The sequence below is a fragment of the Thalassophryne amazonica genome, chromosome 18, assembly GCF_902500255.1.
Source record: "Thalassophryne amazonica chromosome 18, fThaAma1.1, whole genome shotgun sequence".
Taxonomy (NCBI): Eukaryota; Metazoa; Chordata; class Actinopteri; order Batrachoidiformes; family Batrachoididae; genus Thalassophryne; species Thalassophryne amazonica.
Window position 1 is genome coordinate 65160645 of NC_047120.1, and position 17464 is coordinate 65178108.

A 17464-nucleotide genomic window follows, 5' to 3' on the forward strand; every position below is an offset into this window, starting at 1 on the left:
TGTGCTTCTGCTGTGGCAGATGTTTCATCATTTATTTTGTGTTTAAGTCCTCGCGGCAGCAGATTACACATGCTCATAGAAAAGGAGGACATGAGCTGCTGTGGTACGACTCTAACATCTGCTCCGGATGAACAGATCATGAATAGTTTTGGGGAGCAGGAGCCTGCCTTGTTATGTCACTGCAAACTGAAAAACAATCTGTTGGAAAAATTAATGTTACATTTCCTCAACATCAGAAATGTTAGGCTGCAGTCACACTGGTGACTGGCCGTGCAAATTTAACCACAGTCAGGATGCGTGTAGCTCGGTGGCTTTTCCGAGCTTTTTGAGAGACGTGCTGTAGCAGTTGTGTTGTCAGTGTGGCGCTAATCATCACACACAGATGTGTAATGGCACAAATGCAAGGCTAAAATGTTTAGCAAAGTCAGTAACTGGGTAGCAGCCCATACTTGGTTTTGGGAAAGCCTAGGCATGCACCGTGTAAAATGCAGTGAGTGAATCCTCCACTTTGGTCGCATGATAACTCAAAAACAGTCAAGGCCGTTGGTTGAAGGTATTTTGGACCATTCTTCTTTACAAAACATCTACAGTTCAGTCGGGTTTGTTGGTTTCCGAGCATGGACAGCCCGCTTAAAATCACACCACAGATTTTCAATAATATTCAGGTCTGGGGACTGAGATGGCCATTCCAGGATGTTGTACTTGTTCCTCTGCATGAATGCTTTAGTACATCTTGAACAGTGTTTAGGGTTGTTGTCTTGTTGAAAGATCCAGCCCCGGCGCAACTTCAACTTTGTCACTGATTCTTGATCATTGTTCTCAAGAATCTACTGATATTGACTGAAATCCATGCGACCCTCAACTTTATCAAGATTCCCAGTACCTGCACTGGCCACACAGCCCCACAGCATGATGGAACCACCTCCAAGTTTTACTGTAGGTAGCAAGCATTTTTTCTTGGAATGCTGTGTTCTTTTTCAGCCATGCATACTGCCCCTTGTTATGTCCAAATAACTCAATTTTAGTTTCATCAGTCCACAGCACCTTATTCCAAAATGAAGCTGGCTTGTCCAAATGTGCTTTAGCATACCTCACAGACTCTGTTTGTGGCATGTATGCAAAAAAGTCTTCATCTGCATTAATCTCTCATCCAGCATCTCCTTGTGCAAAGTGCGCTGTATAGTTGAACGATGCACAGAGACACTATCTGTAACAAGATCATGTTGTAGGTCTTTGGAGCAGGTCTGTGGGTTGACTATGACTGTTCTCACCATCCTTCGCTTCATTTATCTGAGATTTTTCTTGGCCTGCCACTTCGGTCCTTAACTAGTACTGTGCCTGTGGTCTTCCATTTCCTCACTATGATCCTCACAGTGGAAACTGACCGCTGAAATCTCTGACATAGCTTTTTGTATCCTTCCCCTAAACCATGATGTTGAACAATCTTTGTTTTCAGGTAATTTGAGAGTTGTTTAGAGGCTCCTATGTTGCCACTCATTAGAAGAGCTGAAAGAGGGGAAACATTTGCAAATAGCCACCTTAAATACCCTTTCTCATGATTGGATTCACCTGTGTAAGGAGGTCAAGGGTCAATGAGCTTACCAAAGCAATTTTGTGTTCCAATAATTAGTGCTAAATGTATTAAAATCAATAAAATGACAAGGGTGCCCAAATTTATGCACCTGCCAAATTTTGTTCAAATAATTGTTGCACACTTTCTGTAAATACTAGAAACTTCATTTCACTTCTCAAATATCAGTGTGTTCGTCTGCTATATGATATATTAAACTGAAATTTCTGATGCAGACAACCAATGATTTATAAAGAAATGTCATGAAAATTATCAGGGGTGCCCAAACTTTTGCATACAATTGTAGCTTGAAATGAGCTTTTTTGTCTGCTTTTTCTTTTCCAAAGGTGTTGCTTTTCCTGCAGATTTCTGCAAAATATGTTGATTTGCCTCCTTGAGTGGATCTATGTGAATATGTGCATTTTGACGAATAACATTGAAGTGAATGAGACTTTATTCTGAAATTGTATGCCAATTATGCATTTTACTCAAACATCACCAAGTAATCTAAATGATGAAATCAGCCTTAATTTGATATGGTTAAAATGCGTCTCAGTGCTTTCCCACTTTGCAAAGCTCGCATACATAATCTGAGTTTTGACAAATTGTGACATGTGATTGAAACTATTTGGCATTTAGCAATTTGTTTTGGTGCAGATTCATCAAATGCAGTCCTGATAGACCGCAGAACACAAGTAAAAGTGTCGTGCACATTTCTAAGAATAAGTTAGAGGCGCATTTACAGGAAAGAGCAATGTCAACGTGCAGGGGGGAGTGTGTGAAGACGTGGAGGTCATGCTGTTGTTCCTGTAAAAACTATTAAAGCTTGTTGTCATGCAGCCACACTGAGTGGATCCTTCAGCTGAAAAGAGCAGAATCCTAGAACAGTGTCAGGACACGTCCTGCTGCTTTGGTTTGATTCTGTCTCTGCATGTCAGGAGATGTCACTCTTTGTAAACAGAATCTGTTACTACCCTCTGCTCGCCGGTGCAGCCGACACACCGCCGCTGCACAGAAACGCTGCAGAAATGTGCATGCTTTTATCTCTGTGTACCCTGCGTTAGGTCTACAAGCTGCAATACCTGTCTCTGCCATTGCTGCAACAGGGATACAGCGAAATGTTTCTAAAGCCCTGTTATCTTCAGAGGCGCAGCCTTTCAGCATGAGCACTTGAAATGCATTGATCGTGTTCTACCAGTTCCTACCAGTTCTGCGAAAGTCACGTCCAGCAAAACCTCGCGGATGTTACAGTGTGTTGAAACGTGGCACAGCTTCAGATCGAACGAACATTTGTCTCGTATAATGCCCCTTGAAAAGCTGCACCATCCCTACTTTGGGTACATGATTGCATTATTGGACTTTAGTTGTGACTTTTTTCTGCACAGCTTTTGTGGAAATACACTCACTAGCTGATGGCATCTTTCCTCGCACTGAAACCAAAGTGCAGAGTTGCTTTCATGCAAAATCATTGTGCTATCAAAAGCTGTGTTCTGATTGGCCATTAGCATAAATGGTAAATGGACTGTGTTTATATAGCGCTCTTCCATCTGCATCAGACGCTCAAAGTGCTTTACAATAATGCCTCACATTCACCCTGATGTCAGGGTGCTGCCATACAAGGTGCTCACTACACACCGGGAACAACTAGGGGATTAAGGACCTTACCCAAGGGCCCTTAGTGATTTTCTGACATGCCAAATATGTAAATGCCAAAATAACAGGGTTGGACGGCTAACTGGAAAAAAAAAATTATATGTGCACACTCATTAAACATACAGAAGGATCGTTATGGTTGTTTATGTTTATTAATAAATAATAATCATACGTTGGGCCTGAAACTGCTTGTGTGTGGGCCTTATCAGACCCCCGGGCTGCCAGTTTGGTGTCTCTGCTTTAGAGTCAGTCTCACAAGATCTGCTTCTACTCAAGTTGAGTTTAGGCCACGCCGACCTTTTCTACCTAGTTTATGTAAAATGGTATATCGTCAGGTTTTAGTCAGTCAGTCACATAAACCTCCAGTATGATAAAACACTAAACAACGAAGCATCACGTCTTTTGATTTGAGGGTAAGTAAATAGTTGGAAAGACACTTTTGTTTGTGGATCAATGTCCAATCAGGACAAAGTTTGACCGCCGGTGTCCTGACAGCAGGCCGATGTCATGTGGTGTCCAACGCGGGGATTACAGCCCCTAATCTACCTGTCATGAAATCAACTCTAGAAAACAAACAGCGGATGTTAGAATTTCCACCTCTGACGTGGGCGTCTGTTTGTGTGCACGCTGGCTGGTGTGCGTTTTATCAGTTCCACCCCTGCAGCATCAGCAGTGGATGTGGTTGTGGATAGTTCTGGTGAAGGTTTCTGTTTGCGGGGTGTGTTTGTCCTCTGTGACTGTAAGATGAGCGCAGGCTTCCACATGTGGCTTCAAAGAAATCAAAACTCTTAACAAGAGCTACGGACTGAACTCAGCGTCTGACTTTGCGTTTTTGTTTCATCATCAGGTGAAGTGCTCCTGTTCCTGTCTCTTTGTCTCCTCAAAATGTCAAAAGAACCATGTTTGTCGCTCCTATGAGCTGTTTGGTAGCAGCATACCCTTAAATATAGAATACATACATCTGTTAACCTAAATTATAACGTGACCGATATGGATTTCTTAGGGACCGATACTGATACCAATAATAGGGAGAAAAAAAATGTACAATTCTAATATATCTCAAACTTTAATGATGTTGTACAATTTAAACAATAACTTTATTATAAATGACTAAATATAATCAACAACCAATCAGCGCATTGCTCAGCATTTGCATAAAATAAGAGTTTTTGTCTATTTTGGCCCCACCCACCTGGCAGCATTGCGACTATTTGGTTCTTTTTGCTGTAAAACACCCACTGTGTTTGAAAGTGTTCGGCAGCTGGTCGCTTTGCCTCTTGTAGCTAATGTGACCAAGGGGTGATGGGGGTCTTAGCCATGCTTGACAGCATTGTAAATTAAGCCAAACTACAAAAAAACTAACTACAAAATAACACCATTTCCAGAGGCCAGAGTGTTTAGGGTTGCCACAGCAGTTCTGAGGTGGCTCCGCATGTTGATTTGGCACAAGTTTTACACCGAATGGCCTTCCTGATGCAACTCTGTGTTATATGGAGAATGGGCAGGGGTAGATTTTAAACCGGGAACCGTCTGCACTAGAAATAAGAGTACGTATCCACCACCCCTGCTTGACTAACGAATTGCAAAATGATTTATAGCTGAGAGCTGCAGGAGCTCCCTGCTGGTTGTTGTACTTTACGTTTCATTACAAAATGTGATCTAGATGGAAGAGCGACTATACAGAGAATCTACATTATCATTCTATAATGATAATGTTCAAGTTTAGTGCACATAAACAATGTCAAATGTATATGTGTTGTCTTTAATTCTGATGTGTGCCATTATTACGGTAAACAAGTAATAATTGTGGATTAATTGCTGTATCTTGTCTGAGGTACTTGGAGTGTAAATGTAATTTCGTTGTTGTTGCACTTGTGTAATGACAATTACAATAAATCTCATCTATATTATGCATTTTACTCATGAAGTGATGCCTGCAATTATAGTTTTGTTTTGTTTTTTTTGTGAAGCCTCGTGTCATCTGACACAAAGTCTCGTCTCTGCAGAGAGCTCTTTTATCAGTTTCTTCACTTTGTTGATATCAGCTGATACCTCTGCTCACAGACTCATCCGCTGTGTTTTTTCTGTAAAGTCAAAAGGCTGAGAATCACAACCCCGTTTGAGTTTCAGCACCATCTTGTGGTCGTGAATTATAATTGGACTTTTACAGTAAAACCAGATTGGTGAGTCAACATGTGGGACACAGAAGAAGAAGAAGGTTGCTGAGGTTGTGAGTTTGAGTATGAACGTCGTCGTCTGACAATCCTATTTCCATTTGTCCTGTGTCATCCAGCTGGCAGCTATAGGGGGCGATAGTGAGCATGGATGAAGGGGGCAGCAGGAACAGCAACCTGCAGAGGAAGAAGCAACCATGGCTCAAAGTGGACATCCCCACGATCCAGGTGACCCTAGACGACATGCCCACACTGACGCAGGTAAATCCATACATAAATTATACTTCAGAATACCTGGATTTACAGTCGTAAAACTAGGTTAGAATAGTTACTAGTAATCACAGACGACAGATTAAGACTTAATCTGGAACATTTAGATGATGCACTGGCATTAGACAGGTTACTGGATATACAGAACAGAACTAGAACATTGAAAATGGGCCCATCAAAAAGTTCAGAAAACTGATCATCGTCCTGTTCTGGTTTTGGACTTCAAACGTTTTTCTCATCACAGCAACTGAACGAAGAGAAAAACCAAAAAATAAAACACAGTCATTGTTGAAACACCTTTTAGACTACATCCATAACCTACATTTTAAACAGTTACCATGGTGACTAGTGAACATTTTTTAATTCTTTTTTATTATTATTATTTAAAACAGAGGTATCTTATTACAGTATTGTTTATTTAGATTAGATTAGATAGAACTTTACTGATCCCTTGGGAAGACTTCCAGCAGCATTGTATAGCAGCACACAGGGTAAGAAGCACACAGAGTATCTAAAGTGGAAAAAAGAAGAACAGTTTGCAAATATAGCTATAAATACACAATATAAATACCAGACATACTGATCCTCTCATTCCAGATCTCTGTCTTCCTGTTACTCCGGTTACTTTATTTGTTGATAAATCTGGTAGAATTGTGATAATTTTAATTTGACAGCAATAAAACGTCCAAATTAGTGGAGTTGAGGATAGTTTTGTGGGTATTTAGAATCTGGACCAGCAGTTCTTAAAGTGGGTGTGACACCAACAGCCAATGTTTTCGAGATAATCGTCGTATCAAGATCAGGATAAAAAGCAAAATAAAATAAGCCATTCCCATTCGTAAAACATACAGGAAAAAATCTATCTGTTGTTAATTCAATCAGTCAATCAAGTCTTATTTCTATAGCACTTTACAACAGTTTTCACTGAACCAAAGTGCTTTCCAATAGCACCAACTAAAGAAAAAATAAAAAGAACAGTACGAAAAACACACATAAAAGCATAATAAGAGCATCCAAATAGAATAAAAATAGATGAAAAAGTGTCAAAGCAATTATGTGCAAAAAGCTGCCCTGAACAAGTACGTTTTTAACTTAGCTTTAAACAGAGGCAAACTATTAGTGGACCTCAGTTCAGGAGGTAATGCATTCCACAACTTAGGACCTGCTACCGCAAAAGAACGGTTGTTAATTATCCTGTCAACAAACAAACAAACAAACAGACAGACACAATTGCTTATGTTATTTTTCTAATGTGGCAACAGTCAGAAACTTCCTTGTGTGTTGATGATTTCATTTACATTTGCTATAATGTGAGAATGTAGTAGGATTCTTGTTCGGTCCACTGTAAGTTGATTTTGTTGGACAGTATGTCTCATGACCGTGTCCTCGGTCTGTTTGATAACTTCATATCTCCTCTGAGACGACGGACGGCATGATGCATACTGTTCTTTTCATATCACACCACACAGACAGAACACAGTTTTGCTTTTACACATACCGTTTCAGATAAACACCATGAGCAGGTCACCCACAAAAAAATGTCAAATGCAACACCTTTCAACCAATCACATGGCTCTACTGATCCACGCGGAAGGCAACGTCCCGCCCATCTGGGTGCATAGGGAGAGCGCTGTGTGAGAGCGGCTTGCAAGCTGTCGTTGCAACTATGTATTCAGTGAAGGCATCATCTTTAAATATGACATCTGAATTTGAAGTCCATTTCCTGTCAGTCTTTGAGTCTTCTGAGTTCGCCCCCACATTAAGTGAGGAAATCCCCAACAATGTTTTGCTGTTAGCTCACTTTATTTGATCAAAAAAATAACTTCTGAAATGAATAAACAGCTGAGACCTTGTCGCACATTTTGGCAACCCTTTTGTCACCATCTAGTGGGCGATGTGTGCATTGCAGGGCTTCTGCTGTATTTCCTACTTGAAACCCAAAATTCAGTAAAAAAAAAAGAAAAAAAAAAGGCTGTTTATAAATGGCTGAAATGCATGATTTATTTATTTATTTATTTATTTATTTTGGCATGCAGATCTTTGACCTCCCAGTATTAAGATATAAAAATTTCGAGAGTTTTACAGTTTTTGAGTTTTAGGATGCGGAAGGTTTTGCCGTTCAGACGGACAGAAGGACATCAATTTCTCTTGACAAGCACAACTTCTGGATCATCTGTTTCATAGTTTGACCACATTCTGTATGTTTAGTTTTTAGCCACATTATGTAAAATCACACGCTGAACAAAGGGGGCGCTATAGTTGCCCCCACAAAACATGCATGCACATATGCATTATTAAAAACCTTCACTATGTTTCAATCTGATTTTTCATGTTTTATAGACTTCAAAGAGTCTCTTGTGCCATATTAAAGTATATAAAATAATGTAGATTTTGTTTTATCTAGTTTTTAAGCTGAAATTAATTAAACTGCTGAAAAACACCTGATTGAATGCTCTCATGCCCCGCCCACTACCACCCCTGTGATTGGCCCATTCAATTTGTGATGTCATAGATGCGTCCTGTCAAACGTTTAGACAGCAACTAAAGACACATTTTTTTCAATTGGCATTTTAGTGTCAATTTATTTTATTGTTCTATATTTGTATGTGTTGTTTTTATTGTCTATTTATATCGTGTGAAGCACTTTGTGACCTTGGTCTGTGAAAAGTGCTATATAAATAAAGCTTACTTACTTACTTACAGAGGGTTGCCCCCTGCAGGCGAGGAGGACCACAAACATAATGACAAATGTCACTGTGTCAAAATTAAACATCACTGTGGAAGAAAAAGACATTTTTTGCTGGTATGATTTTTTAAAAAGAGCTCAAACTTTCTTTAAGTCAAGTCTGCTCCATCATCTGTGTAAACATCTGCCTTGCAGCCGATGAAGCGTCTGCGCAGTGTCAGCGTGCCGAGCGAAAACTACCAGACCTACTTGGCTGCATTGGAAACGTCCAACAACTACCTCGGCCCTCCTAAGGAGAGACTGCCCTCCATCACCCAGTCCATCAAGAGGTTTGAACATTTATTTCTCCTCACAAATCTGCAGGGAGACGCCTCAGAGCGGGAAGCGTGTTGGAGTCAATCTTCTCCTTCTGCTCTGGCAGTTGTTTCCGGTTGCTTCCCGTGACCTCTGCCTCTAGTCTTCATCTAAATATTCTCATAACTCCTTTCAGCTCATTTCTGTTTTAAACAGACTAATCCTGCTCTTCTTTCTCTCTTGTCCTTTGGTTCCTCTTTTTTCCCTCCTTTGCTTCTCCACGCTGCATCTTCTCTACATTTGGCGCCTTTAGTGGGAAAAGGGTGCGTTTTGAGCGGGTCAACACGGTCCCTCCAAAGGGCCACAGGGAGCCGAGCACGGTGTCAATTGTCCGAAGATGGTCATGTATCCCAAAAATCGTGACCCACCGGCGTTCATCTCTACCCAAACAGATCATCAGGTACAGGAGGGGGTGGAGCTACTGGGGACGGAATGACACATTTAAAGGTGTTGATCATTTATACTGTGATTTTGATGGATCTGAAGACAGGTTGTTTAGATGACATGTTCATAGCAAACAAGCTTTTCATATTTCAAACGGCGCTTGGCATCAACACTGACAAGCAAATGTTCTCGTGTGTGATCAGTTGGCAAATCAGAAATATTCCAGAATGGGACCTGGACCGTATCGGAAAGTGACTGCTGCACAAGACTGATGGAAGTGCACAAAACTGTGGTCCAGAAGTGGAATTATTGGTCAAATTTCCAAACTTTTGAAACACAGTAATTTACAAAGTACAAGTTGCATTTTATTTATTTATGGCTAGTTTGGGAGGTACGACTTGTACATTGAAATATAGAACACAATACTAAAGTACCCTTGGCCGTATGAGCATGTAATCAATGAAAAGAAAGAATGTGACCTTTTGACCCCTTAGAATAGGTCAAGGTTAGCCATCTTTGAACTTGTCCAAGGTCTGTGTCCCAAGAATGTTCCCTGTGTATTTGAAGACCCTGGCAGTAATAGGACTGGAGTTATGCTGAGCACAGACAGACGGACGGGCGGACGCAAAGTCTTCGCAAAACCAGATGGCCATATTTTAGAATCGGGTAAAAATCACATGTTCATTATAATAATAATAATAATAATAATTATTATTATTATTATTATTATTATTATTATTATTATTATTATTAATATGTTAATTATGGTTATTATTCTTATTATAAAAGTATAATAATAACTACTTATACTTTCCCAAGAATCAATGTACTAAACATAATAAAGCCTAATGATGAAAGTTATAAATGATAATTATAAAATTACACAATGCATAAAAACCCAAAATTAAACAACTGGTTTAAAAACCCCCAAATGGACTCACTTTTTTGTAATGTTTCCAGCGCTCTAGGATAGCAGTCCATGTCCATCTGACGATTTCTTTGTCCAAACTGCATCAAATAACCTGCATCAAATATTTGTCCAACTTGCTTCGTTTTGGAATTCAAAAATCCTTATGTTAAATAACAGCACAGGCTGCGGTGTGCACATGTGCTATGCTGAATTCTTGTCCGTTGTTAAACTTACCCCTCAGGGAAATACTGTGTTACAAAATAGGTTCTCAATACAGAAAAAAAGTGTGCCTCTGTAAGATGTCCTAAACCTAGGCTGCTAGGCTGCCGAGATGAGGGTTTTAGAGGCTTGTTCTGACCATGGAAGTGCACAGCTCCCTTCTAAAAAGGCCAGTTAGATTCTGGAGTTAAAAAAAAAAAAATTAAGTTGGCCTCAGTTCACAAACTACATGGACCATATCCAAGGTCTCTTCGGTCACAAGCACTGAAGCGTAACCCCATTGGTGTCGTCATGGGTGCACTTTTTGTGCACTCACTCAGTTTTTGAGAATGCCTCCTCCAGACAGATTTAATGCTGCCTCGTAGTCGTTACATTTCTTATAATGATTGGTCATGTGATACATAACGTAAAATCACCTGTAGTCCTTTAATCTGCTTGATTGTCAATGAAATAATGAGGGAATAATGCACAGCGCGTATACTTCTTTCTACTGTCTCTGCATTTGTCCTCCCCTCGTGGCTGATGCAAGTATTGCAACACATTAGTTTTAGAGGATTTGGACAAAGAAACCTTGGAGAAAATACGACATCACCTTTGCAGATGATGTCCATGAATTTAACTGCAAGTAGAACTGAGGTGACTAAAAGGTATGGTACACCACGTGCAAATGGGACATGTCCGGGCGAGTTCCACTGTCTTCCCACCTCTTCTGATGTCCCTGCTTTCTTCTCTCCACTTCTAATCTCTGTTTATACACATTGGACCAACAGGGAGACGGAGAGAGAGAGAGAGAGAGAGGACTTTGGTGAGGCTCTGGATGGGGAATATTCAGTTTGATGAGGTCCAGAGCTGCTGTCTTCTTTGCCCAGTCGGTCACATTCTTTTACTCTGGACTCTGGAGGAAGGATACTGGGAGAAGTGCCAGCGAGTGACACATGCATAAAGTCCGGAAATACGCTATCATGTGGAGGATTTTCTTTTGTGCTCATGATAGAAGGTCAAAGAATATGAGAGTCTGAAGATCATCCTACTCCCCCGTCTGCTCAGTAAGTGGATCCAGCTGGATAAAGATGGAAATACCTCCATGGATTTCGAAAAGAGTCACTTACTAGACTTCATGTCCTGCCTGGATCATCCTGAGGACAGATTCCTCTCTGGTTGAGGAGATCACCTTAAAGAAACGCCAAGAATAATTCACTTGGAGCCCTGTAGTGGACAACAGAATTGTGGGTACACAGCAAGCCGACGAAGAAGGATCTGGACTTTTTTTTGCAATTTAGGAAAGTACAACTGGTCCAGATTTGAAGAATCCCGTTTTGGAGCACCATGTTACCTGCAAAGGGCCATTTTGAATGAATTAGATGATGAATTAACACAGTTACAGGATGGAGGTGATACAGCTCCACAGTCCCTGTGTGTCTCAGGTATGACCCTGAATCTGAAACCGTCCTGGAGCTCTTTGGACAGGTGAGTGTGCCCTGATGTTGCTGACCAAGGATCTTGATTTACATCAAGGGTGTCCAACCCTGATCCTGGAAATCTCTCTCTCCACCCACAGCTAAAAAACTCAGGTGTACTTTAAAAGTCCTTATGGCACACACCACATGCCGAGGGCTTCCTGCCAAAAATTCACTATTCATTTCTGCATACAATCCAGTACGTTATCTAACGCATGTTATTTGTTCATCTTGCTTATTTTTGGAATTTAAAAGTCCTTATGTTAAGTTAGCAGCACAGGCTGTAGTGTGCACAGTGCTACTCTGAGTTCCTGTTTGTTAAAACTCGCCGCAGGGAAACGCTGTGTTAAAAAGTGAGTTCCACATCCAGGAAAAAAGATGTGACTTATACTCCCTGTGTGACTTATATATGTTTTTTTTCCCTCTTCACAAGGCTTTTGTTTCAGGATAAATCCAGTACTAAACATTATCAGTAGAGTTCCACCTATTATATAATATTTGTTGTTGAATATTTGTTTATATACTTTTTGTAGAGACACGGTCTGTTTGTGTTGTGCATTTCTTTGGCCTCTATGTGAAGAACCTTTTCCTGGAAACACCACAGTCTCAGGCTTGGTGCCTTAAAAGGATTCCACAACTGCTCCGGCTGACTGTGTTTATTACTCGTGTTCTCTTTCTGCAAAGTGTTTCTTCTGCTGAACGCTGACCACATCGCCGCCTTTATAGGAACTGTTTCTGAGGCGCATTTTGGATGCACGTTTAAAGAGCAAATTACCGCTTTTATACACGACTGAATTCTTAGTCACAAAAGGATAATGTAGAAAGAAAATGCTGTATGTTTTATAGGTGAGGAGGTCATTTAAAACAGAAGGTGATTCAGCTGACAGATGTTTGGAAAAAGTTACACTTATCGTTGCTTGGCCACTTTTCTCCGAATTGTGTACTGGGGCCAGTATGGTGGCGTTCCAGATGGTCATCTGGTGTAAAACGTGTTCACAGTAACATGCAATTCCATGAAAAATGGGAGGAGCCAAAATAAATGAGGTTAGTTTCTTTTTTTTAAACTCAGACAACATTCTTTTTATAATCATCATTTTTATAACCGTTATATATGGATTCATTAAAAATGAAAGGCGTCAGAGGACGGTGTAAACTCTGCACACTCTGAACAAATGCAACACCTTTTATGACTTCAACAATCAATCACAAATATTTTGCTGATCATTATGAACTTAAATCATCTCTTTAGCCCTCTTGGTTGCAGAGATATAGCCAAAAATAGGTTTGTTGTTTTTTTTGTCTATGACCTTGACTGAACCTCCCACAAATTTATCATCTCAAGAGATCTGCCCAAGTAATATTCCACCAAGTTTGGTGAAAATCCATCCAGCCAATTAAAAAAAAAAAAAAATTATCCTGTTCACAGAAAGACACACACACACACATATGACCGATTACAGTATCCTGCTTCGCCTCTTTGCAGCGTGCAGGGTAACCAGAATGGGCACTCAGAGTGAAATGCGTGCAGCTTACATGTTTGACACAGATTTCAAGGTCACCCAAGGTTAAGGTCACATGACTAATAGAAATACAGATATTCAGCATGGGTGCAATTTGGTGGGGGATAGGGGGGCATGTCCCCCCCCTTTTCATCCAGAGGGGACAGAATATGGTATGTCCCACCCCACCTTCTGACATACGAGGTCTGTCAATAAAGTTACGGTCCTTTTTATTTTTTCAAAAACTATATGGATTTCATTCATATGTTTTTACATCAGACATGCTTGAACCCTCGTGTGCATGCGTGAGTTTTTCCACGCCTGTCGGTGACGTCATTCGCCTGTGAGCACTCCTTGTGGGAGGAGTCGTCCAGCCCCTCGTCGGAATTCCTTTGTCTGAGAAGTTGCTGAGAGACTGGCGCTTTGTTTGATCAAAATTTTTCTAAACCTGTGAGACACATCGAAGTGGACACGGTTCGAAAAATTAAGCTGGTTTTCGGTGAAAATTTTAAACGGCTGATGAGAGATTTTGAGGTGATACTGTCGCTTTAAGGACTTCCCACGGTGCGAGATGTCGCGCAGCGCTCTCAGGCGCCGTCGTCAGCCTGTTCAAGCTGAAAACCTCCACATTTCAGGCTCTATTGATCCAGGACGTCGTGAGAGAACAGAGAAGTTTCAGAAGAAGTCGGTTTCAGCATTTTATCCGGATATTCCACTGTTAAAGGAGATTTTTTTAATGAAAGACGTGCGGACGGGTCCACGCGTCGGGACGCAGCCGACGCAGTGCGCGGCACAGGAAAAACACCTCCGTGTTGATAACCATTTGTAAAATCCAGGCGGCTTTGATGGCTTTCAGTGGAGTGAGTATATGAGAAATTGTTTAACAGCTGGACATGTTCCAACTTGTCCTTAAGGCTTCCAACAGAGGTGTTTTTCCTGGTGCGGAGTGGCGCGGCGGCTGCGAGCCGACGCTGCAATCCGCCCGCACGTCTTTCACAGGCGAATGACGTCACCGACAGGCGTGGAAAAAACTCACGTCATGCGCACGAGGGGTTCAAGCATGTCTGACGTAAAAACATATGAATGAAATCCATATAGTTTTTGAAAAAAATAAAAAGGACCTATACTTTACGGACAGACCTCGTATATGTCTGTACTTGAAACATGCTATGCCAGTCTTATTTGCAAAACCATGTCAGAATAGTATCTTGTTTCTGCAAGTTGTATTTTTAGCAGAATTGACTTGTTTACAACACCTGTTTCTTGTTTGTTACATTCTGAATTTTCTGGGACTGCAATTTGCCCAGATTTGAAAACCAAAAATAGTTGCCTCTAGCGACTAGTGTCTACAACATAAGGATCAATGAAACCATATGCTAATTTACTAAATTCTGAAAGTTAGAAAAGGAATTCAGAAAAGCCATCTGGGACCTCAGAAAGCCCATCTGCAATTATTGCTTGATCTCCAAAATCAGTCTTTGCGAGTGAAATTATGTTCAGTATGAGTGTTGTCATTAGTGCCACTCAAAAATTAAATTCATGATAAGTAATTTATCCTAACTTATGATCTGTTTTTTTTTTTTCAAACTTATGCAAAAACAATCTTGAGAAAAAAAAGACAGATGTAGTTTAAGTAATTATTAAGATAGCCTGTTGTCTTTCATATTTATGAATACATTTAACCACATTGCAGTTTTTTTTAAATGAAAACTGAACCTATCATTCTTTTTGAGTTCTACACATGTGTGACACCTTATTTACACCAGGATGTTAATAAAGTACTTATATCCACAGTTTTCAAATTGCATAAGTCAAAAGTGGTGTCCACTTTATGGTCTTCTCAAAACATTAAATTACTGTTCTGGATGCTCAGAAGGTATCTGAGCTTATCTAGAACCGTTGGCTTCTGGGGACCCAAGCAGCCCCCAGACCCCCGGCCTATGGGCTTCGGCCCCACGGGCCTCGCACTTTGCCCCCCCCCCAATTTCTAGTTCTAAATTGCGCCCCTCGATATTCAGTAATTAGCGACAGGGAGCCACAAATTTAAAAAATACATTTCCACTGTTGGTGAAAAGGTGAAAAGAATTTGGGTCCAACAGTTAACACAGTTTATGTATTTTCTTTTGGCTTGTCCCTTTTTTCACTCGAGGTCACCGCAGCAGATCCATGTTGAAAGGGTACAAGTGGTCTTCAAACGGGAATATTATAAATCAAAATTATTTTCAACTTTTGTTTTTTGAGTTTTAAACTGGTGCAGCATGGAGCATTTTGGACTTTAATGGAGGTGTACACTTGATGGAGTGTTGCTCTAGTTTTGATTGTTTGCTCTGTGTGCTTTTGATGTGAGTTTTGTTTTTTTTTTCACTGTAGGGGAGCAGCCGACTGGTTCGGGGTGAGCAGGGACAATGACAGCACCCAGCGGTGGAGGAGGCGGAGCCTGCAGCACTGCAGCCATCTGTACGGAGGCCTAAAGGTGCATGTGATGCGGGAGATGGATTTCCACAGCCAGGACAACCTCTCCCTGGCCAGCACTGAGACACCTCCTCCCCTCTACCTTCCACCCCTTCACCCCTGTCACCGTCACTATGGCATGCAGAGGGTATGCCAGCACCCGGATCCACAGGGCACCTCCTCACCTTCTCCTCCATCACCTCTAACATCTCACTCCTTCAGGGTTTTCCCTTCATTTCATCCACTCATTCCCAGCTTTTGGTGCTTGGTTTGTGCCTGTGTAAAGTTTTGAAGCCATGTGAACAGTTTGTTTGTTTGTCGCTTCACGCTCGCTGTGCATCCGTGCAGATTGTCGACCCGCTGGCTCGTGGTCGTGCTTTCCGGATGGCAGAGGAAGTAGATGCACTGAGTGTCCCTCAGACTCCCATCACGCCCGCCACCGGCTCACTCTGCTCCTATTCCAGCTCCCGCTCCGCCCTCAACCGGTTGCCACGACGACGCAAACGGGAGTCGGTTGCAGTCATGAGTTTGAAGGCAGCGGCGGCGCTCATGAAGGTGTTTGTTCACATGCTTTCAGACATTTTAAATGAAGAAGGACTCTGTGTTTGACCTTTTTCAAAGATGCACTTTTTTTCCTGCATAATGTGAACACACATTTTTTCAGGCGTTCCTGGGCCTGCACACCTGCACAGCGTCACCATCACTCACTCTCGACGTTGTGCTCGTGAGAATGTGGTAGCAAGTGTGCGAGTCCAGTAACACCTGAAAATGAAGCCTTAATTGCTGTTGCTGATGTGGGTGTGCGTGTGGTTCTGTGTGTTAGGGTCACACGGTAGGTGACAACACCATGGTACAAGGTCACAGACGCAGTTTCGTGCCTCCTAGTTTCCTTGATGAAGACATAATGGACTTTCCTGATGATTTGGACACGTCCTTCTTCACCCACGTAAGTTCTGGACACACATGAGCACACAGCAGGAGTTTAATTCAGTGACATTAGAGCCAAGGCCCAAAACATAAAAGTTTTAAAATTTGAAATATTCAGGCTTCCATCACTATATTCACCAAAATGATACCAAGAACTCAGTTACCAGATTTTGTGAAATCCATGAAATGTTCCACTAGAATGTTATAACATACATTTTACAACAAATAAACTGAAGTCTATTGAATTTTATCTTCTTTAAACAACTAAAATTTCCTCTACAGTTCATAAAAATAGATTCATAACAATAAAAGCCAGTTAAGTAAAAAACGAAAGAACTAGAAGCCAGTGGCGGCTGGCCCATAGGGGGCGCTAGGGCGCTGCCCTCCTAGATGTGGAAGTCATTATATATATATATATATATATATATATTTTTTTTTTTTTTTTTTTTTAAGTATTATCAATGTCAGTTTTACTTAATAGTATGTGCCTACATGTAATATGAATGATTAAAACAACACTTCCTCCAACTGATTCTCATTCAACAGTGCATTTCCACCAACAGAAGCAGAGAACGTATCATTCCTCGTCTTGGGCGATCATTCAAAGCGCCCTTGAAGTGCAGCGAAATAACCAATTGTATGTAGTTGCTAGGGAAAATTAATAAATATTTGGCAAATCAACATTGCCAAAATTAATGGCTTTGGGGCGCCGGAATTTTAGCCCTTGCTACAAAAATGCGGGAACGTTAGATTACAGTCAGTGATACACGTGACGCTGCAGCTGCTGCTGTCAGTCAGTCAGTCAGTCAGTCAGGAAGAGATGATGGTGATGATGACGTTTAGGTTATATTTATTTATTTTTATTTTGTCTCCGTGTGTTTTGCTGGAGTAAGTTGAAGAACTCTTCTGA

General features: G+C 41.1%; 1 protein-coding gene across 6 annotated transcripts in view; it reads left to right on the plus strand.

The window, feature by feature from the left end:
* The window catches only part of rhbdf1b (rhomboid 5 homolog 1b (Drosophila)), a 62257-nt gene that overhangs the window by 16757 nt on the left and 28036 nt on the right, over nt 1-17464 (plus strand). For 2 of the 6 annotated variants that reach the window (XR_004566514.1, XM_034194103.1), the window contains exons 2-7: nt 5517-5658; nt 8549-8682; nt 8970-9107; nt 15547-15775; nt 15976-16182; nt 16451-16573. Coding sequence is in view for 5 of the 6 variants with exons in the window: in XM_034194103.1 (XP_034049994.1) it covers nt 5545-5658; nt 8549-8682; nt 8970-9107; nt 15547-15775; nt 15976-16182; nt 16451-16573 (945 nt within the window). In the remaining variant the exon portion in view is untranslated. Of the gene's footprint in view, nt 1-5516; nt 5659-8548; nt 8683-8969; nt 9108-10843; nt 11688-15546; nt 15776-15975; nt 16183-16450; nt 16574-17464 lie in introns of those variants that run through there. The other 4 variants (XM_034194104.1, XM_034194106.1, XM_034194105.1 and 1 more) reach the window with 4 other exon arrangements.